The sequence below is a fragment of the Polypterus senegalus genome, chromosome 12, assembly GCF_016835505.1.
Source record: "Polypterus senegalus isolate Bchr_013 chromosome 12, ASM1683550v1, whole genome shotgun sequence".
NCBI classification, from domain to species: domain Eukaryota; kingdom Metazoa; phylum Chordata; class Cladistia; order Polypteriformes; family Polypteridae; genus Polypterus; species Polypterus senegalus.
Window position 1 is genome coordinate 150911928 of NC_053165.1, and position 22983 is coordinate 150934910.

Below are 22983 nucleotides of genomic sequence, written 5' to 3' on the forward strand. Positions count from 1 at the left end.
CTTCGGATGATGTTATGCACAGTTGATGATGATAGATGCAAAGTCTTTGCAGTTTTTCGCTGGGTAACACCTTTCTGATATTGCTCCACTATCTTTCTGTCCAACATTGTGGGAATTGGTGATCCTCTACCCATCTTGGCTTCTGAGAGACACTGCCACTCTGAGAAGCTCTTTTTATACCCAATCATGTTGCCAATTGACCTAATTAGTGTTTATTGGTCTTCCAGCTCTTCGTTATGCTCAAATTTACTTTTCTGAGCATCTTATTGCTACTTGTCCCAACTTTTTTGGGATTTGTTGACACCGTGAAATTTTGAATCAACATATTTTTCCTTTAAAATGATACATTTACTCGGATTAAACGTTTGATCTGTCATCTACGTTCTATTACAAATAAAATATTGACATTTGCCATCTCCACATCATTGCATTCAGTTTTTATTCACAATTTGTTTAGTGTCCCAACTTTTTTGGAATCCGGTTTGTATATTGACAAGCCACAGTCCTTCTTGGAGAATGTCCTTTGGACAGATGAGACAAAACTGGAGCTTTTTTGGCAAGTCACATCAGCTCTATGTCCACAGACAAAAAAATTAAGCTCTCAAAGTAAAGAGCATCATACCTACTGTGAAACATGGAGGAGGTTTGGTTATGCTTTGGGGCTGTTGTGTTGCATCTGGCAAAGGATGACTCGAGTCTGTACAGGGAAGAATGAAATCTCAGGTCTTATCAAGACATTCTGGAGTGAAACATACCGTCCAGTGTCAGAAAGCTCCGGCTGAGTTGCAGGTCATGGATCCACTTAACAGGATAAGGAGACAAAACACACAGCTCAAAGAATCCAAGAATTGCTAACAACAAAACTTTGGAATATTCGAAAGTGGCCATCTACTGTATGAGCCCTGATTTAAATCCTATCGAATATCAATGGAAAAAACTGAACCGTACAGTCTTGAGAAAACCCCCTTCAAAGCTGACACAGCTGGAGCAGTTTGCTCAGGTCGAGTGGGCCACTGTGGACAGGTGCAGAAGTTTCATGGAGAGCTCCAGGAATCGCCTCAGTGCAGTGATTGCCTCTAAAGATTATTTTTGTCCATGCCATTTTCATTTGTGTTATTATTTGAAATCAAAACTCTAAAGCAAAGTTTTATTTTTTTTATTTAATATGGAATAAACAATGATTGGGCGCATGGTATCTGCTCGGAGCTATGGCAGCACTGGATGACCAAATCACTCCAAGCAGCTGGCAGCTTTCTATATTTGTATTGTAGATGTTTTGGTAATCTGTAAGTGTGAACTACTTTAGGAATTGGGGAGAAGAAATTAGAGCCAGCGGAACCATTAAGACTTATTAGGCATTTACCCCTAGGGCGCAGATCATGAGGGAGAAAAACCCAGCTTGCACGGGTTAGCTACCGAACAGTCAGTTGGCACACTAAAAAACTTGGCCTAGGGTGTATAATAACCTAGCACTGGCTGCCATTGAATTCTTGCACCCAGGTTCTATGCTTGACTTGGGTGCCATCTACATAACGTTTGCCGATTCTCCCGGGGTTTATAAACACAAAATGATTGTTTGATTGTTGGTAAAACTCTGAGCAGGTCCGGTGTACTTGAGTGCACCCTGGGGCAGGCTGGCATTACCAGACCACCCAGTCTGGGCTATTTTCTTTCATCGCAGATTAGATTCAACTCCCCGTGGCCATTCACTAAACAAGAGAGGGGTGACAAAAAAAAAAAAGATTATCGAACGGTGCTGATAATGCCGTCCTGCGCAGCTCTGCACAAAGTAAAGATGATGGCAGCAGAGCAAACCCATTAAGTTCTCGGTGCGTTTCTGCAGTTTTGAGGCGCGAGCTGCTCCTTCTGACAGCGCACTGCTGTGCTTCCTGTCCGTCATACACACATGATGGACAGCAGCACGTCGTCTACTCTTTTTCGCTGAATGAACCAACGTCAGCGGCGGCAAGAAGTATGCTGGACAAGAAAGTCAACTCAGGATGAGTTTCAGTTTATCATCGTGACGTGCCGTAGTGAAGACGGGCTTGCTGGGAATTGAGCGAGCGAGTCAGTCAGCCATCCAGCCGAGGCACTGCGCGAGAGAGGGGCGAGTGCCAGCCAGCCAAATAGACAGAGAGGCTCCTCAGTATCGATTGAAAAGAAAATGGCGGAGTTTTCCCCGGTGCTGCCGCTACGGGATGGAGGTGCTCGGTGCGGGCAGCCCGTTTTCCCCCGGTCCCGGTCGGGCTCAGGTTCGGAGGAGTCCGAAACGGAGTTATCGCAAAGCTTGGCCCGGACTAAGACCCGCTCTTACGGCAGCACGGCCAGCGTGACGGCACCGCTGGCGGAGAAGTACATCGAGCACCGCGTCAGCACCAGCGACACATTGCAGGGCATCGCACTGAAATACGGAGTGACGGTAAGAGCGCGGCTTCCGGGCCTATTCGCCCGCGCCTCGCATCTCCTTTCGCTCTTTCATCCGTTGGCTTATCGGGGGGAGAGATAAACCCGTGGAAGTCTCGAGGATGCGCACGGTAGCCGCCATTGGGCCTTCGACCTCCGGGAAAAACTTGTGCGTAAGCATTGATCTTTTATATTATCGGCAAATATCAGCGCTAAAACGAAAGGGAAAAAAAGAAGGAAGGAATGACTAATAAGAAGTAAATCCACAATTCCGCAGTGTTTATTAATTAACGGTAAAAGATTTGCGAGTGGCCTCATCCAGTGCACACCTGTCCAGGTGCGGCGGGTGTATGGAGCAGGACGAGATCGTGAAGAAGGCGCACACTCCATCATCCAGTATTTGTGTAGCATTTTTTAAAATGTATTTAGGTGGACTTAATGGTACAGGAGCGAAACGTTACCCTTCACATTTTCAATATTTAATCATGCTATATTTATCAGAATCACATTGATTGGCCAAGTACACTTTTATACAATAAATATAACGCTGGGTATTTTGATGTGCCTCTAGTTACATGAAGTGGTTATTCGTGGGGGGCAGCAGCAGGTTAAAAAAAAAACAAAACTCCATGAAGCCCTCCAACCCCCACTTTCCCCAAGTCTCAACATAGTAAAATATATTATATTAGTGCAAAGAAGGGTTGCCAGGTCCTTAAAAAAATTTATAACCCAAGGACAGCTTAAAAATAGCACATTTGCACTCAAACAATAGCTGAGGTAGACAAAGTGAGACTGGAGCTGGAAAGGCAGGGGGTTCTGGGCCTGGATTGCAGTGTCGGAAGGTGAGGGCTAGATAGAAACCGTCAAAGCCCGGGCTGCAAGGTGGCCTCTCAAAGATATTTCAGTGATAGAATGTGTGTATACAGTACCATCAAACAACGTGGCCCCCTTCGGTGATTTTATGATGGTATCCAAGTGCAAAGAGCAGGGGAAGGGCTGCCAATGGATGAAAACATTGTAAAAATGTGGTGGTTGAGATATGGCCAAAAATGGCACATTTCTGATAGGGTACCTAGCACCATAAGTCATGAATTGGAAGGTTATGTTGTTCTTTCGGCTTCTCCCATTAGGGGTTGCCACAGCGGATCATCTTCTTCCATATTTTTCTGTCCTTGTCATCTTGTTCTGTTACACCCATCACCTGCATGTCCTCTCTCAGCACATCCATAAACCTTCTCTTAGACCTTCCTCTTCCCTGACAGCTCTGTCCTTACCACCCTTCTCTCAATATACCCAGCATCTCTCCTGTGCACATGTCCAAACCAACACAATCTCACCTCTCTGACTTTGTCTCCCAACCGACCAACCTGATCTGACCCTCTAATGTCCTCATTTCTAATCCTGTCCATCCTCGTCACACCCTATGCAAATCTTAACATCTTTAACTCTGCCACCTCCAGTTCTGTCTCCTGCTTTCTGGTCAGTGCCACCGTCTCCAACCCATATAACATAGCTGGTCTCACTACCGTCCTGTAGACCTTCCCTTTCACTCTTGCTGATACCCGTCGGTCACAGATCACTCCTGACACTCTTCTCCACCCATTCCACTCTGCCTGCACTCTCTTCTTCACTTCTCTTCCACAATCCCCATCACTCTGTACTGTTGATCCCAAGTATTTAAACTCATCCACCTTTGCCAACTCTACTCCCTCATCCTCACCACTCTGACAATCCCTCACATTCACACACATGTATTCTGTCTTGGTGATCCTACTGACCTTCATTCCTCTCCTCTCTAGAGCAGATCTCCACCTCTCCAGGGTCTCCTCATCCTGCTCCCTACTATTGCTACAGATCACAATGTCATCAGCAAACATCACAGTCCATGGGGACTCCTGTCTAATCTCATCTCTCAACCTGTCCATCACCATTACAAAGAAGAAAGGGCTCAGAGCCGATCCTTGATGCAATCCCACCTCCGTCACTCCTACCGCAGACCTCACCACAGTCACACTTCCCTCGTACATATCCTGTACAACTCTTACATACTTCTCTGCCAGTCCCGACTTCCTCATACAATTGGAGGGTTATGTTGTGAGGGACCTTATCAGAACTGGCTGATGTTAAGAGTGGTGCCAGCAGGGGTCAGTGCTGGGGCTCTGCTATTTTTCGTACATGTAAATGATGTGACTAGGAGTAAATACCAAGTTGGTTCTGTTTGCAGATGATACCAGGCTAGGGGGATTGGCAGATAATCTCGAATGTGTTGAATCATCACAGTGGGACTTGGACAGCATTCAGACTGTGGCAGATGATATTTAATCTCAGTAAATGTAAAGTATTACATATTGGAAGTGAAAATGTTAGGCATGAATACACAAAGGGGGGTCTGAAACTGGAAAGTATCCCTTATGCGAAGGACTTAAGAGTTGTATTAGAATTGTCACTATCAACTGTTCAGAAGCCATTGTGGAGGCTAACAGAGTGTCAGGTTATATAGCGCCTTGATGTGTGCAGTACAAGTCACAGGAGGTTCTGCTCAGTCTTTATAGCACACTGGCGAGGTCTCATCTGGAGTCCTGTGTGCAGTTTGGGTCTCTGGGCTACAAAAAGGACATAGCAGCACTAGAGAAGGTCCAGAGAAGAGTGACGAGGCTGATTGAGGGTTACAGGGGATGAGTTATGAGGTAAAAATTAAAAGAGCTGAGCCTTTACAGGAGATTAAGAGAAGACCTGACTGAAGTGTTTAAAATGATGAAGGGAATTAGTCCAGTGGATTGAGGCTGTGACTTTAAAATGAGTTCATCAAGAACACGGGGACACAGTTGGCAATTTAAGGGTAAATTTCACATAAACATTAGGAAGTTTCTCTTTACAGAGAGAACCAGAGACACCTGGAATATGAGACCAAGTAGTGTGGTAGACCGTAGGACTTTCGGAGGCCTTCATAACTCGACTTGATGTTATTTTAGAAGAATGGCACAGATAGAATTGGCAGCCGTTGTTGGGCTGAGTGGCCTGTTCTCATCCAGATTTTTCTATTGTTTTAAAACGTAGTCCAAAAAAACTGCAGCCTGTGAAAGCCCATTTTTCCACACAGACAAACAATCCAAAAATAAACCCAGTTGGGTGAAAAAACCGCAGACCTGGCAAAACTTGGGCAAAGCATAAATTAAAAAAAAAATAAACAGGAAGGATTGAATACGCACAGATCCTTCATTTTAATTTTCTTAAAACAGATTAAATAAAACACAGCAATGTATACACCTTTAATAAGAAAATAGAAAAACATCAATAGGATAAAGTAAATGTAGAAAAAAAAAATCTAAAGAAATGAAAAAGTAAATAAAATACAAATACTTGTAAGGTGCATATGGTAATATAAATAAATACAAATTACATCCATCCATCGTCCAACCTGTTATATCCTAACTACAGGGTCACGGGGGGTCTGCTGGAAGCCAACACAGGGCACAAGGCAGGAAACAAGCCCCGGGCAGGGCGCCAGCCCACCGCAGGGCACACACACACACACACCAATCCACCTAACCTGCATGTCTTTGGACGGTGGGAGGAAACCCACGCAGACACGGGGAGAACACGCAGATTCCACACAGGGAGGACCCGGAAAGCGAACACCAAGGTCTCCTAACTGCGAGGCAGCAGTGCCACCCTACAAATTACATATTGTAGTAATTTAAAAAAATAAAACATGGCTTGTAAAGGTATTACTGTAACTTTCAGAATCGTCAGATAGATAGATAGATAGATAGATACTTTATTAATCCCAAGGGGAAATTCACATACTCCAGCAGCAGTATACTGATACAAAGAAACAATATTAAATAGTAATAAAAATGAAAAGAATTAAAATAAAATTAATGTTCGCATTTACTCCCCCGGGTGGAATTGAAGAGTCGCATAGTGTGGGGTCTCCTCAGTCTGTCAGTGGAGCAGGACGGTGACAAAAGTCTGTCACTGAAGCTACTCCTCTGTCTGGAGATGATCCTGTTCAGTGGATGCAGTGGATTCTTCATGATTGACAGGACTTTGCTTAGTGCCCGTCGCTCTGCCACAGATGTTAAACTGTCCAGCTCCATGCCTACAATAGAGCCTGCCTTCCTCACCAGTTTGTTCAGGTGTGAGGCGTCCCTCTTCTTTATGCTGCCACCCCAGCACACCACCGCGTAGAAGAGGGCACTCGCCACAACCGTCTGGTAGAACATCTGCAGAATCTTACTGCAGATGTTGAAGGATGCCAACCTTCTCAGAAAGTATAGTCTGCTCTGAGCTTTCTTACACAGAACATCAGTATTGGCAGTCCAGTCCAATTTGTCATCCAGCTGCACTCCCAGATATTTAATGGTCTGCACCCTCTGCACACAGTCACCTCTGATGATCACAGGATCCATGAGGGGCCTGGGCCTCCTAAAATCCACCACCAGCTCCTTAGTCTTGCTGGTGTTAAGATGTAAGTGGTTTGAGTCCCACCATTTAACAAAGTCTTTGATTAACTTCCTGTACTCCTCCTCCTGCCCACACCTGATGCAGCCCACCATAGCAGTGTCACAAGTGAACTTTTGCACGTGGCAGGACTCCGAGTTGTATTGGAAGTCTGATGTATGTAGATTGAACAGGACCGGAGAAAGTCCAGTCCCCTGCGGTGCTCCTGTGCTGCTGACCACAATGTCAGACCTGCAGTTCCCAAGACGCACATATTGAGGTCTGTCTGTAAGATAGTCCACAATCCATGCCACCAGGTGTGAGTCTACTCCCATCTCAGTCAGCTTATCCCTAAGGAGCAGAGGTTGGATGGTGTTGAAGGCTAGAAGTCCAAAAACATAATTCTTACAGCACCACTGCCTCTGTCCAGGTGGGAGAGGGATCGATGAAGCATATAGATGATGGCATCCTCCGCTCCCACCTTCTCCTGGTATGCGAACTGCAGAGGGTCGAGGGCGTGGCGGACCTGTGGCCTCAGGTGGTGAAGCAGCAGCCGCTCCATGGTCTTCATCAGATGTGACGTCAGAGCAACAGTTATTTGTGGGCCTTGGCTTCACCAAATGTGCTGTTGTTGCAGCTCAGGCTGAACGCTTCTCCCGGCATGTGGTAGATGTCAAGTAACATTTAAAGAGCTTTAAAGATAGGACAGGTGAGGACTGCTAAGGGACTAAATGTTCACCTGTTCGACCCCCATCGCACTGTTGTTCACTCACCCTGTGGCTGCATTGGTGCAGCTGATTTTGGCCGTGCACCGACTGCACTGGGGCCCGGAGAGACTGAACCTGAATCAGAAATGGCCGACTTATCTAAACACACTTGAGTCGAAACCAAGTTTTGCTTCCAGGCTAAAAAAAAAAAAAACGAAAACTTGCAACTCATAATTTCCTGTGTCACAAAGAAAATGTGCCTCAAACTCCTGCAAACCAAACACTGGGCTGGTGTTTCAAGTCCTACTTTCTCTGACTTCAAGTTATGACATCGGTCCAAAATGGCGCTGTGCTCCCTGGAAAGGAATTACAGTAACACTTTATGGGTTTAATCTGTTTGTTAGAACTATTTACTTTAAATGGATGATCACCTTAATCCATAATACGGAATATCGAGAAGGTAAATGTTAACATTACCAGAACGAACAGTAATGGAGTAAATGAGGTTACCCTAATATGCGCTACTGATCATACATTTTGCTCAGTAGTTGCTTTGTGCAGTTTTTTTTTAATTGCAGCTTCCAGTTGTACTATTTGTTGTCTCCAAGAGCATAAAAATCTTTTTTAGACATAACATACCTTCTTGCACCTTTCTTGCTCGTCAGTTTCTTTGTCGATCTGAACGGCAGAACTATTAGTTAGTGTTTGTTGCAGAAACGCCAGCTGTCATGGGTGTACTTTCCCACCTGGGTAGTACGAACATATGGGAGTTGCAAAGGATGCAGCGGCGACTTCTGACTTCCCAGTTCCACCGTATGACGAATATATCGTAACTCGGCATTACTTTCCTACTTGGGTAGGGCGAGCACACGGAAGTTGCAAATGACTCCGGTGCGATTCCAGCTCTGTGACATGATGAATGAAACATAACTTCTCTTTGTTTGTAGGGAGATGGGTTTAACAAAAAAACTGCCTCAATTGTTAATAACATGTCAACCAAGGGAGTAAACTGGTTATGGAGGAAGTGTCGGGCCACCGACAGGGTTGTCCTTTTTCATAAATGCACAGTTCTTAACCAAAGCAGGCCCTTGATGAAGCAAAAAATGAAAAGCGGGTTAACAAAACTTAAATAAGGGGCATCGTTCCATGGAACTTTGCTTTCAGGTAGGGGCTCCAGTCATCCTCCTGCTATCTCCTGAGTGGGACGCGCCATGCCCTTTTATAGTGGAGGGGGCGGAGTCAGTCCCCTCCGTGGGCGGTTTCTCAGGGCCGTGGTAGAAATGGGAGATTTGTTGCCATCAGTGAGTAGTCAGATGAGCCTGCACAGCAAGCCTCTCAAATGCACCGCGCATGACACATATTAAGCGAGGTGCCTGTCCTCCGAACTTTAGAGGCTTGCCCATTTTTCCATCTCTAACGCGACCTGGACCTTACAAATTTGTATTTTAATTACTGGTTCCCAAAATAAATTGTTAGTATAATTTGTGAGAAGTTTAGGTGCATTCCAAACTATGACAGTTGCGTTGTCCTCACTGTTTTAATGACATTTTCATATTTGGTAGAGTTGAAATACTCAATGAGTTTATTTTTCATGTGGTGGCATGTTAACCATATTTCATACATAATATTTATTAAAGGTGCTGTAGATTTCCTTCTTTGAAATATATTGTGGATGATTTCAACAAAATGCTAAAGTAGAACATTTAGACTTTTCTAATTGAAATAAGTTGGCTGTACAACTTTGAGTTCAATGTACAAAATATGCAAACATGATCACTATTTTAGATATTTCCTTCAAAAAAATAAAAATATTTGTTTCCCCACTTTCTTACAGATGGAGCAAATTAAAAGGGCCAACAAACTTTTTAGCAACGATTGCATGTTTTTAAGGAAGAGTCTTCATATTCCTGTTATTTCGGAGAAGTGCTCTCTGTTCAATGGACTGAATTCACTGGAGTCTCCAGAAAGCGAAGGAAGCGAGTGCTGTGCTGCCAACGACAGAGGGCTTACCGCGATGGCAGAAGAGGGTGATACTTCCTCTGCTTCCCCGAGCCCTCAGGAACCTGACAGTCGACCAACTGAACCTGAGGAACTGTCAGCCAAAGATTATTTACACAGACTGGACTTGCAGATTAAGTTATCAAAGCAGGCAGCAAAGAGGCTGAAAGAGGAAGACGTCAGGTAAGAAGAACTGATAAAAGAATGGCGCATTTTTTGTCTCGCACCGTGTGTACATTTTTTCTTTTGTTGTAGTTGAAGTTTGTTTAAGCTGTTCTGCTATTTTTTTTTTTTCCCCCAACTACCATATATACTCGTAGTTAAGTTCTTACGCGGATAAGTCGGGATTTGATTTTACAGTGTAATTTCTGGTATTTTATAATGTCGGTCGTATAATTCGAATGCGGAAAGCTCACACTATTGGTCCAAGAGCTAACGCCCACCTGAGAGAGCAACCATAGATCACACGGCCTTTTATTTCTATGTATTGTGCCTACATGACCACACGGTGATACCCAAACTATTCCGAAGCCACGTTTACACTGTTTTGTGTTTTTTTTGTATCTCACACCCTCGTACACCTTTATCGTAAGAACATCCCTTATCTTCAATGGAGCGTTCGATCAGAAGAACATATGAGGCTGGTTTTAAATTAAAAGTCGATGAAGTAGCGAAAGAAATTAGTAACTGCGCTGCTGCAACAAAATTCGATGTGTCTGAGAAACTGGTGTGAGATTGGAGGAGGTAAGAAGATGTAAAAAAATAAAATTTAAGGGTCGCATTTTTGAAGATGGTGGCGCAGTGGTAGCGCTGCTGCCTTTCAGTTAGGAGACCCGAGTTTGCATGTCCTCCCCGTGTCTGCGTGGGTTTCCTCCCACAGTCCAAAGACATGCAGGTTAGGTGCGTTGGCCATCCTAAATTGTCCCTGGCGTGTGCCTGATGTGTGGGTGTGTTTGTGTGCACCCTGCGGTGGGCTGGCGTCCTGCCCGGGTTTGTTTCCTGCCTTGTGCCCTGTGTTGGCTGGGATTGGCTCCAGCAGACCCCTGTGACCCTGTAGTTAGGATATAGCGGGTTGGATAATGGATGGATGGATTTTTGAACGGTCATATAAGTCGGGGTCGGGGATTTTTCAGGTTTCAAGACCCGACTTCTATGTAAGTATACACAGTATAGTATTGACTTGTATTACCTCTGAAAGCTCTGCATGAAATATTTCAATTTGTAATGCACTCTTTTATTTGTATAGTGCCGTTCCTATTCTCAAGGCACTTTAGATAGATAGATAGGTACTTTATTAATCCCAAGGGGAAATTCACATTTACAGAGTCTCAGAAAGATCAACAGGGTATATGTAACATCGGATGCAAATATTTTCTGCGTAGAACACCACACAGATAAATGCTGGGTATATGAAGCATTAAATCGAATAAAAGAAAATCAAACCAGATTATTATGCTAAATTCAATACTGGAAGAAATGCCTGAGCAGATTAACATGATTTAGCACACACACACACACACACACACGCACACACACACACACGCACACGTGTTATCCTGAGCATCAGGACAGAGAGGTAAACTAAAAGAAAGGGCAGACTATTTGGTTAAGTTAAAAGCCTTCCTGAACAGCTGAGTTTTAAGTTGTTTTTTAAAAGAATGAATGGAGTCGGCTGATCTTATTAATTTAGTGAGCTCTGGGCGCCGTACAGCAGAAGGCCCCCGTCAGCCATAGAGTGCAGGTTAGTGTGGGGCACATCAAGGTGGCCAGAACCAGAGGACCTTCGTGGGAGAACAGGAGCAGAGTGATGGCGATGGTCACTGGTGTAGTCCGGTGTGAGAGCCTTGTAGGTTATTAATATATTGGATCCTGTGAGACACAGGGAGCCAGTGAAGGCGAAGCAGGATGGCTGTGATGTTTTCGGTGTTGGTGGTCCGTGTCAGGACTCTTGAGGCGGAGTTTTGAATCAACTGTGAATCCAATAATCGATTCAGGATGTGACAAAAGCATGGACATGTCTCTCAGCCTTAGAAAAGGAGAGGAAGGAGCAAACACGGGATATGTGACGGGAGGTGGAAGTAAGAAAGTTTCTTCATGTGGTTTATGTGGGTGGATTAAGAAAGGGAGGAATAAAACTTTACACCGTGAACCCTTTCAGCAGAAGAACGTCTGAAGAGGTCATCGCAGAGTAATTGAAAAGGAGCTCATTTTCTTAAGTTGCGCTTTTGTGCCAATTTGCAGGAGATCAGTTTTGTTGCAGTTTATTTAATACTGTACTTTGCCGCTGTGAATTTTAATTAAACGAAGGGCATACTGCAGCTTTATCCTCCCCTCCTAGCCAGTCGGGTACAACCTACTGTAAGTTATTTCACTTTTCCTCATAAACACACGCAGCCTCACAGGATGTGGAAATAGAGCTGTGAGCCAAATGGCAGTATGAATGCAAATCCTCAGAATTTAGCTTCTCACTCACGTGTGAGGGTTCAATCTCTTGAAAGACGACACGCTGTTCTCTAAAACTTTCATCTGTTTTGACACACGGAGGACTTTTTCACAATTACACGTTTTATTTCAGTGCCTGACTTGAAGGTATTGGGTGAGGACCAGTCATAGCAGAGATTACTGAGGGGGAAGTGTTTGTTTCGTTTCAGTTGTGCCTGATCACGGAGCTGCTGCTTTGAGGAATGAGACTGGAGCGGCGAACCGTTCTACTCTCAGATTGCTCAATTGTGGCTTTTGAAGTTATGGAAGTGAAACTCCTGTGTTAACTTCCAGTCACAAAATTAAGGTTGAAATTGCTGCAGATTTGAAGTTGTTTTAACCGACTAATGGCATAGATGGCCCATCATGCCTCAGCTGGCTTCCCTGCCAAGATAGGCCAGGCAGGAGAAAGAAAAGGCACGTGACTTTCTGTGTTTGCCGTGAAGATGGCAGGAGGGGCTAACAAGTTGTGGAGTGTGCTAGCAGCCCAACAGGGCAAGATAAAGGACACTTGCCCTGGTGAGGGCAGAGCGATTGGTGAGGGCTCCATATCCTAGGGCCTCAGTACCCAAATGGACTCCCACAGGGCATACTGGAAACAGTGGTGCCGTGGAGCAGCCCTGTTGGGTGCTACGGGTGCTGCAGGGATTTATGCTTTCTGCTTTCATGGAGTTCCACTTGACCTGGAAGTGCTTCCAGCAGGATATGCCCCAGTACCAAAGAAGTCACTCGGCCTCATTCAGGCAAGTTAAGTCAGCTGTGAGAGAAAGATGAACTGCTTGCAAGCTACTTGGGGTTAATAAGAGACACAGCCATTTTGCTGTAACGGCAGGTTACTCATACAGGCGTCTGTCATAAGACGGTGCAGTAAGCCGACCAAGGACAATTTCCAGTTTCTTTAGAAACGTGTCTTATTTGACACAGAAAAGATGACCTTTCCTTCTTTAGGGTCTATCTGACAAGTGGAAAAAAATAAGAACAGATGGCCCATTAGTGTACTAAAATAAACTGCTTAAGTAAACGGTATGTTTATTTTTAAGAAATAAGGGGAAGGGGGAAGGAAGAAGAAATTATAAAAAGCCAATCGAAAAATGTAACTTTGCCTTTCTGTCTTGCAAAGTAGAATCGAGGTACTCGTCTGTGACTGAATAAAAATCTAATTGATTGAACTTGTCCTGTCTTCCTCGGCGGAGGTTTCTTCCTCAAAGCTCACCTGGGAGGTGTGGAGGCAAAGAAAGCGAGAAAGAAATAGAAGAAGAAGTGTGTTGTGTTTATGCCAGTGTTGAAATCTTTTCAAAAGGTATTTGAGAAACTAAACCTTCTTTATTATCACGGGACTTGTGTCTGTGGTTGGAGATGCTGCTACGCCCCCTACTGGTCACACTAATAATATAAAAATCACTTGGCACTGCTGCTCTTTTTGTATTTGTAGGTAAACAATTCTGCTATTTGTTGTTTAAGCTTCATTGGTTACACTTCTAGGGTCCTTTTGGTGCTGAACTGCTTGCTTTTTCTGCATTGTTGTTCTAGTGCTGAGCGAGCAGATCTGATGCCATATTTGAACATTTCCATTAGTGAGGACGTTCTCACTGCCTTCACTGGTAATGATGTTCCTGTTGTGTCATCTTCTAGCGGGCCTAACCCAGACCAGGGTCACGTGCGCTTGAGCTTAGCATAGGGCACAAAGCACGAACAGACCCTGGACAGGATACCAGTCCTTTGAAGGGTGAACACACACACATACACACACTAGGATCAAATTAGCATCACACTTTCACCTAACCTGCCTGTGATGTAGGGTCTTGTTTGGGTGCTGGTCCTTTTCCCAGCTAGCATAGGGTGCAAAGCAGGAAGAAACCCTGGACAGGGTGCCAGTGCACCACCACAGGTGAACACAACCACACACACACACTCGGGCCAATTTAGCATGTCGCCAGTTCACCTAACCCAGGGGTCCTCAATCACGGTGGTCCTGGAGAGCCGCAGTGGCTGCAGGTTTTTGCTCCAACCCAGTTGCTTAATAAAAAGCACTTATTGCTAAAGTAACACTTCTGCTTCACTTTAGTGATTTTGAGCCCTTATTTGCTTAATTTTGTCTTAAACAGCTATTTGAATTGCTCCTTATTATCAATAACATGCAAATGACAAGAGAGAGCAGCATTTCTCCATTTAGCTTATTTACATTTACACCTGTGTGTATTTATCTGCACTATTGGGTTTAATTAAATACTTGGAAGAAAAATGAAGAGGAAAAAGTGAAGGACTGAGAATTACTCGTCCATTTTAGCCTTCAAATCAGTTGCATGATAGAAAGGGAAAGAAAATCTAGGATATGAGAATGACCTGACATAGCAGAGTTCATTTAATTTCATAGCTTGTTAGTGCTTTATTGGCAAGAATTGCTTTCTAATTCAGCAACCAGGTCAGAACAAAAACCTGCAGCCACTGTGGCTCTCCAGGACTGGGATTGAGGACCCCTGAGCTAACCTGCTTGTCTCTGGGAGTAGAAGCCACACAGACGCAGGGAGAACATGCAGACTCCGTGAAAGGAGGACACGTCTCCGTACTGCGAGGCAGCGTCTCTGTCACTGCACCATGCGTATGATAGTGTAGTCTGGTAATGGCTGTGTTCAAAACCACGACTGAATGGTAGATATATCTGGTCCCAAACAATAGCACTTAAGATTTGCTTGTAGGGAATGTTCAGAATTCTTTGTCCCCTTAAAATAGTGCAGATGTAAAAATGGTTTTTTTTTTATCACAATATAATGTAATGAAATATCTTTGACTGGAAAAATACCGCACCTATACTTTAAGGTCAGGTGATTCTTTATTTATACTTTTTAAAAAATTGAATGTTTTGCATCACCTTTCATTTTTTTGTGCTACTTTCTCCAGTAGTTGAAAGAAAGTTTTTATTAGCTTTGATTTATGTAATCCAGCTTATTGATTATTAATGCTAATGATCCCTGAACATCCTTTGAAAAGAGCAGAGTGTCCAGGCTGAAGTGCCAATCCCGTCATTCTGGCCCCCTAATCATCCCCTGTCCCTGATTGGCTAACTCTGTCTCTCTCTCTCACCCCTTCACCGCCTAATAATTAAAGTGTGAGGTGAGCGTACTGGCAGAAGAATGCACAGGTGAGTGCTGTACATTGGTACCCCCAACCCTCATGTAAAGCACTGTAAGGGGCTTAACAAGCGTTATATAAATGCAATGTCATCGTCTCGTTCATCTGTTTTTATTTAAATTGACGCACTGCGAGTCTGTTTGTGTCTCAAATGTGAGGCGACTGAATGTACTAAATGTTGCATTGTAATGATTTTGAAGTACAGGGTGGGCCATTTATATGGATACACCTTAATAAAATGGGAATGGTTGGTGATATTAACTTCCTGTTTGTGGCACATTAGTATATGTGAGGGGGAAAACTTTTCAAGATGGGTGGTGACCATGGTGGCCATTTTGAAGTCGGCCATTTTGGATCCAACTTTTGTTTTTTCAATAGGAAGAGGGCCATGTGACACATCAAACTTATTGGGAATTTCACAAGAAAAACAATGGTGTGCTTGGTTTTAACGTAACTTTATTCTTTCATGAGTTATTTACAAGTTTCTGACCACTTATAAAATGTGTTCAATGTGCTGCCCATTGTGTTGGATTGTCAATGCAACCCTCTTCTCCCACTCTTCACACACTGATAGCAACACCGCAGGAGAAATGCTAGCACAGGCTTCCAGTATCCGTAGTTTCAGGTGCTGCACATCTCGTATCTTCACAGCATAGACAATTGCCTTCAGATGACCCCAAAGATAAAAGTCTAAGGGGGGGGTTTTGTTTGTTAACTTCACCATTCACATAAAAGTTTGCCTCATCACTGAACAAAATCTTCTGCGTAAACTGAGGGTCCTGTTCCAATTTTTGTTTTGCCCATTCTGCAAATTCAGTGCGCCGATCTGGTCATCCTCGTTGAGATGCTGCAGTAGCTGGAGTTTGTAAGGGTGCCATTTGTGAGTAGCTAATATCCGCCGAAGGGATGTTCGACTAATGCCACTCTCCAGTGACATGCGGCGAGTGCTACACTGTGGGCTCTTGATGAATGAAGCTAGGACAGCCACTGATGTTTCTTCATTAGTGACAGTTTTCATGCATCCACATTTTGGCAAATCCAACACTGAACCAGTTTCAGGAAACTTAGCAAGCAGTTTGCTAACTGTAGCATGGGAGATGGGTGGTCTCGTAGGGTGTCTTGCATTGAAATCTGCTGCAATGACCCGGTTACTGCGTTCACCAGACATCAACACAATTTCTATCCGCTCCTTACGTGTTAACCTCTGCGACATGTTAATGGCTGTAAACAAAGAGAAACTTGTAAATAACTCATGAAAGAATAAAGTTACGTTAAAACCAAGCACACCATTGTTTTTCTTGTGAAATTCCCAATAAGCTTGATGTGTCACATGACCCTCTTCCTATTGAAGAAACAAAAGTTGGATCCAAAATGGCCGACTTTCAAATGGCCACCATGGTAACCACCCATCTTGAAAAGTTTCCCCCCTCACATATACTAATGTGCCACAAACAGGAAGTTAATATCACCAACCATTCCCATTTTATTAAGGTGTATCCATATAAATGGCCCACCCTGTATTTTGTCCTTGTGATATTTATTTATTGAAAACTTTGGCAAAAAAAAAAACTAGTTTTAAATGTTTACCTCATCCACATTTTGGAATGAGCATATTTTCACGCTCCGAATCCAAGTAACGTTTTTATAAAAGAGAACCCTAGTGTGGAATTTTCCACTTGTGATGTCATGTCGGTGCTCATGTTTTGGAGCATTTCGGGTTAGGGATACTCGAGCTGTAGTGACATTCGAGCTGACAGCCCTGAAGTGCACTGTCTGTAAACATAAACGTCACATGGATTTAGCAGCCACCAGCTTTATATCACTCCCGGACTGCAGTCAGTTACGAGTCGATTCAAGTGAAAAGAACTGACCTGCTTAAGCTTAAGTGCCCCTCTAAACTTCATCTGTACCACTTTTGTTAACGGCGCTTCAATTGCCACAGCTGGATTTTCTGTCAAGTTGTATGGCGTTATTTCAGTGCCACTATTCTGAGCGCACGTAAAAAAATATTGCAAGTGCAAGTGTTGCATTTTGAGGAGAAATTTATTTTGAGCGTACAAAAGCTGAATTTGAGTGAACAAAATTCATTGCTGCGTGCAAAAAATGTATTTCAGTGTTTGCGCTTATCCATATACACACACACAATAGCACCCCCTCTCGCTCAGTTTTTTCATTTGCGTTTGCTCGCAATGTGTTGCTTGCGCTCACAACATTCTCTGCTGCAGCTCAACTCTCTGTACACGTTATAAGTGTGCCACAAAACCAACCAATCACAGACTTGGTTTCAAAAATTCTGATTGGCTCTTACGGTCTCCAATCAGCTCGCTAGCTGCTGCATTCCGGAAACAGTCCGAAATGTAGCTAAATCAACTAAACTCAATTAAACCCCAATTTGGATAATATCTTTAATTATTTTATTTTAAAATATATTATTTGTTAAGACTATCGTTGGTGTAGTATAATGTAGTTGCATACTGTGGTGTAGTATTATTGGAGCCATTATTTGATTCTGCCATCTCTTCTTTGGCTGCAGAGTAAATCAAAACTCCCTCTATCTGCAAGAAGCGAGGCTGAGTGGACAGTGTTTCCGGTGTCCGGAATGCAGCAGCTTGCGAGCTGATTGGAGACCGTAAGAGCCAATCAGAATTTTTGAAACCAAGTCTGTGATTGGTTGGTTTTGTGGCACACTTATAACGGTGTACAGAGAGTTGGCGCTCGCAGCAGAGAATGTTGTGGCGCAAGCACACATGCGAGCAAGCGCAAATGAAAAAACTGAGCGAGAGGGGGTGCTATTGTGTGTGTGTATATGGATAAGCGCAAACACTGAAATACATTTTTGCACGCAGCAATGAATTTTGTTCACTCAAATTCAGCTTTTGTACGCTCAAAATAAATTTCTCTTCAAAATGCAACACTTGCACTTGCAATATTTTTTTACGTGTGCTCAGAATAGTGGCACTGAAATAACGCCATAAAGTTGATTCTCTAAACAGTTTATTTATTAAAAAGTCAAATGGCATATATTTAAACTTACAATAAGACTACCAGCCCCTTTAGTTGTTGTTGTTGTTTTTTTTGTTTTTTTTTAACAACGCACAAAGAAGGGCTGGCATCTGGAGTGGCCTCTGGCATTGAACATTTCAACTCCACTATCCCCATGATGTGATTTTTAGGTTTATGGGGTTCTTATTGCCACCTAAACAGACTACAGTGCAGTTCTTACTTGCATCTTCTAAGTGACATGTGACACTTTACCGGTCTCTGGTGCCATGATTCGTGATGACCACAATGGAGCTGTTTTGGAGAAAATAGGGAAGTCCTCCTGCTTGGGTGACATTTGTTTGAGGCACAACGCTGAGAGGTGTGTGGGAGAAATTCTGTGGGCTGCCCCCCATTCTAACTTCAAAAGTGGTCTCTAATTCTCACTGAAAGTTGTGTGATGAGTAGTATGCTCTGTAGGAGTGAGACGTGGTAGACGAAAGAGGGACATCGAGCAAACCTGAAAGGAACAGTATGGAGTTAAGAGAAAGACTTGGTGAGGAGGCGATAAGTGTTGTCATTGGGGGAGAATTTGGTTAAGGTGGTGTCAGAATTTGTAGTGAGTAGTTGGGGGTGAATAAGCAGGTAAGTCGAGGATCTCATAGAAAAACTTTGGGGTGCCAACCTGGCCGGCCTTCTAAATCAAAACAAAAAAAGACAACCGACAGATGGCTCAGATAAAAACAATATTTAAAGGCGTTAGCACTCGGGTAGGCGTTCAGAAGGTCTGTCCTTCAGGAGTTCAGTAGCTGATAATCGCCCTTCGGGAATGGGCTGGCTTTATAGGGCTGAGGCCAGAAAGGCGGAGCTTTCTCTGGGTGGGTGGGAGGGGCTATCTCTAGGTGGGTGGGGTTCTCTTTGGAGCTTTCTCTAGATAGTGGGATGGGGTCAGTCATCTTTCTTGGGTGGTTTATTTTTTGCTTGAATGAGGATGAGGAAGGAGAAAACTATGCTAGCATCAGCACCACCTCTTGTCCCAAGGTAAAACTGCTTACCTCACCAGAGCCAGGAAGATGGGGTCTCCCAGACACACAAGTGTGACATGTGAAAGGCAGAGCATCATTAGATGAAGAGGTGCACCAAGATGAAGGTGTAGGAGATGAGGCCAAAGGAGATGGCATTGAATATGAAAAGAATGGGTTTCATCCCAAACGATGACAAGTACTGCGGAGGCAGCGGGTAGACTTGGATTAACCCAGAAATCGACCATTAAATTGGTGGTGGTTTGAATGGCATAAGATATTCCTTAATGTAAAATATGAGCACGAGTGCAATCCGGAGTGATGTATGGGGCAGGTTTTGGGGGAAGAAATCAAATGGGCTAAAAGTGTCAGTGCTAATAGTGTAGGCCAGGGTGAGAGTGACAGTTTACACCTTCTCTTCTGACAGAACTTATTTTGTTTCTCCCATTTGTTTAATGCATTGTGTGCGATACGGAAGATGATTACTGAATATGGCCGTGCAGCCATGGCTTTAATACAGAAATGTTAATAGTATAAATATTAGTAAATCGAAAAGAGTTAAATGCAGTTATTATGTAGCACTTTAAAAACACAGAAATAACACATCTGCATTTGTGTGTGTATATCTGTCAATCATATAGTGCCTTTCCTATCTATCTCTCTCTGTCTATCTTTTATATAAATATACTTTCAGTTCTATCATATAGTGTCCTATCTATCTATCTATCTATCTATCTATCTATCTATCTATCTATCTATCTATCTATCTATCTATCTATCTATCTATCTATCTATCTATCTATCATATAGCGCCTTTCATATCTCTCTCTCTATCTCTATCTCTATCTCTCTCTCTATCTATCTATCTCTCTATCTCTCTCTATCTATCTAATCCTGCCAACTATACTAAAATTTAAATCTGTCTGTGCTCTCACCCCTCCAAAGCAGACATGAATCGACATCTTGATGTGAACATTTTTTGGACGTGATATTTTCAGAAATGTACAAGATCAATGATCTGTGTACGAGGGTGAGTCAAATACGATCCGCACTCCAGCTGTAGAATTTATTTTAGTCAACTTTCATTAAAGACGAGTCCTTCATTTTTCGACATAATCTTCCTGCTTTTCAGTACACTACAGTATGTCCATCTGTCAACAGGCTTTCGTATTCTTTCATTAAAAAATGTTTTTGGCTGAGCTGTGAGCCACAAATGCACTGCTGGCTTCCCCTCTTCATCAGAAGTGAATCCTCGTCCTCGTAGGGCTTCATTTGCAAGCTAAGTCTGTCGTGGATTCTTGCACAGGCAGAGCCATTGGCTGATTTGCCGCATCATCGACTGTCACTCGTCTGTTCAACAGAATCATTTCATGCGCACGCTCAGGGTTGTCATCAGTCGTGGACGTGGATGGACGTCCGGCTCCTTCTTCATGGCTGATACTTGTGCGACCTTCCTTGAACGTCTCGATCTATTACTACACACTTGTTCGCGACAAAACACTTTCTCCATACCGTGCACAAAGTCTTAGTTAAAAATCGGCACCAGCCTCGCCCTCACTAATCACTTCACGTCGCTCTTCTTTCATGCAAATCACAAGTGGGGCAGCCATTGTTGCTCGCACCTCAGTTCCAAATGATCTGACATAACGTGTTCACACTGGCACAGAGGAGACAGGGACCTCGGACTGCCAACAGAAGGTTTAATATAACCGGAGTGTGGATCATGTTTGAGTCACCCTTGTATATTTTAGGAGTTTGGAATAAAATTGAATTGACGTAAAATGTGTTGCAGGCCACCAGGTGCCAGGAAACCCACCCTGAGGTGTCGGGTGCCCCGTGCCACTGCCTCCTATGCCGTGTGTGCTTTTACAATGGCTGACGTTTTCAGAACTGCCAGTGGACAACTTTTAAGGTTTTCATTGAGGTTCATTTTAACGGATAAGAGAAAGCACAGCACGTTATTTTTTTTTTTTAGGAATAAATCCCCAATTAAGACGGATTAGATTTTTATTGTAAAACATTCTCTGTGTAACCCTGACACGTACGCCCGGTGAATTTCACTCCCTCGGCCCAAAGTGAATGTCGTGACGGTCCAGTCCCGTTGACTTCAGCTCGGCTAACAGCAGAGCACTGGATGTGGTCAGACTTCCCATAAGCCTTTGCAAACAAGTTGTATGGTGTCAGCGTCCATCTTGAAATTGTTCAAATTTATTATTTTTTTTATGTACCCTCGTATTATTGGATTATGATGTTGGGTTCTATTTATTTCTGTTCGGATTTGTAAACTCCACCATTAACACCTCTTTCAAATCTTTTTCAGACTACAAGAAGAAGAAGGTTCATATGAGTCTTCATCCTACCACAGTAGTCATTAACTAAAAGCCATCGGAGGACCTTGACAGACTTTAACCCGTTCAGGACTATGGACGACTATTTATTTATTCTTTTTTTTTTTTATTTTATTTTTTTTTGCTTTTACCAAACCCGGTAAAGTGTACGTTTGCACTGAAACAAAAATTTTAGCGTCTGCCTTGTTCTTATTTTTTGTGTTTTCATCCGACGCTGGATTCCTGATCTCACCGAAGGGAATGCGCTTCACCGAGAGGGCTGATCGTCGGCTCCCACTCTTTGGAAATTCCCAGTATGCTGCTTGTAGAAAGCCGAGTTACAAATTCCAATGCTGTAGAACTGAAAGCGACCTTCCATAAAGCCCGCAAAGTGTATTTTGCATGTTGGCGGGCGATCACGCTGCGGCCCCCCGACCCCTACCGCCCAGGGCAGTCCGATCTCAAGTCCTTTCAGGTGTCGCGTCTTCCAGGCCATTTCCACTTTTGTACATACAGCTTGGCGTGTGTTGGGTGCAGGAATGTCGGACTCTGATTTGCTTGTGTTTTATATGATTCAGCGAGGAGGGCCGCGTTTCAAGAGACGGTTGGCTTTATTGTTTTTTTTTTTTGTTGTTGTTTTTTTAAAATGTGCTTTTGTTGAAAACTTTTCTGCTTTTGAAAAACCAATAGCGTATATATTAAAGTGTCTGATTTTATTTAAAATAAAGTATTCCGGTATGCTTATGAAGATAAGAAAAAAGATTTGTACTTTCTTTGGAGATGCAAGCGGACCCTCGTTTTGTGGCATTTGTCACCTCTTGCCACATTCCTGTGTCTCTTTCTTTAACTCGCTTTGTTTTCATCAGTTGGGGTGACGTCATTACGCTTCATGTGTTCACCTGGGGTGTTTTACTTGAAATGTCGTCTGCTGATTTTGCCTTCAGTGGTCCGAGTGTTGCGCTGAGCCACTCCGCTCAAGAACGCTGCATGGAGGCCAGCTGCATTGCCCTTTGAATGTGCGCCGTGAGTGCCACTGAAGATTTGACGGGCGATTCTGTGCCCAGATGCAATGTCGCGATTAAAGAAATCAGAAGGACAGGCTCTCTGATCGAATGGGAATGAGAGTCTTTACCCCGGCATGCAGGTGATGTGGATGTTGTGATAGAACTGGGCGGTGAAACCCCAACAGAGAGTCCCGGTTTCAAATAAAGGACACAATTCCACAAGTAGCAAAAGCACAATATCTCTCGCCACCGCACTGCCCTCCTCCAGTCGAGTGTTGCTCCATGTCCTCCCAGCTCCGACTCGCCTGGATAAGGAAGTGCAGTCCCTTTTATTAAAGACCCGGGAGTACTTGTGGTACCAGGATGACTGCCCAAAGGAGGTACTTGTAGATCACGTGGAAGTCCCATAAATTGGGGAGTGCATCTCCCAACAGCGTCCCGTTGTGGCACCCGTGGTCCCCAACAGGGCTGTGTTGCTGGACTACATCTC

General features: G+C 43.7%; 1 protein-coding gene across 1 annotated transcript; it reads left to right on the forward strand.

Annotated features, from left to right (window-relative positions):
• The first annotated feature begins 1850 nt into the window (after positions 1–1850).
• On the forward strand, positions 1851–22240 carry lysmd2 (LysM, putative peptidoglycan-binding, domain containing 2). The gene is made up of 3 exons (XM_039770319.1): positions 1851–2419; positions 9388–9734; positions 21483–22240. Exons 1-3 carry the CDS (start codon positions 2165–2167, stop codon positions 21535–21537), a joined length of 657 nt encoding a protein of 218 aa, XP_039626253.1. The 5' UTR covers positions 1851–2164; the 3' UTR covers positions 21538–22240.
• Positions 22241–22983: the final 743 nt, after the last annotated feature.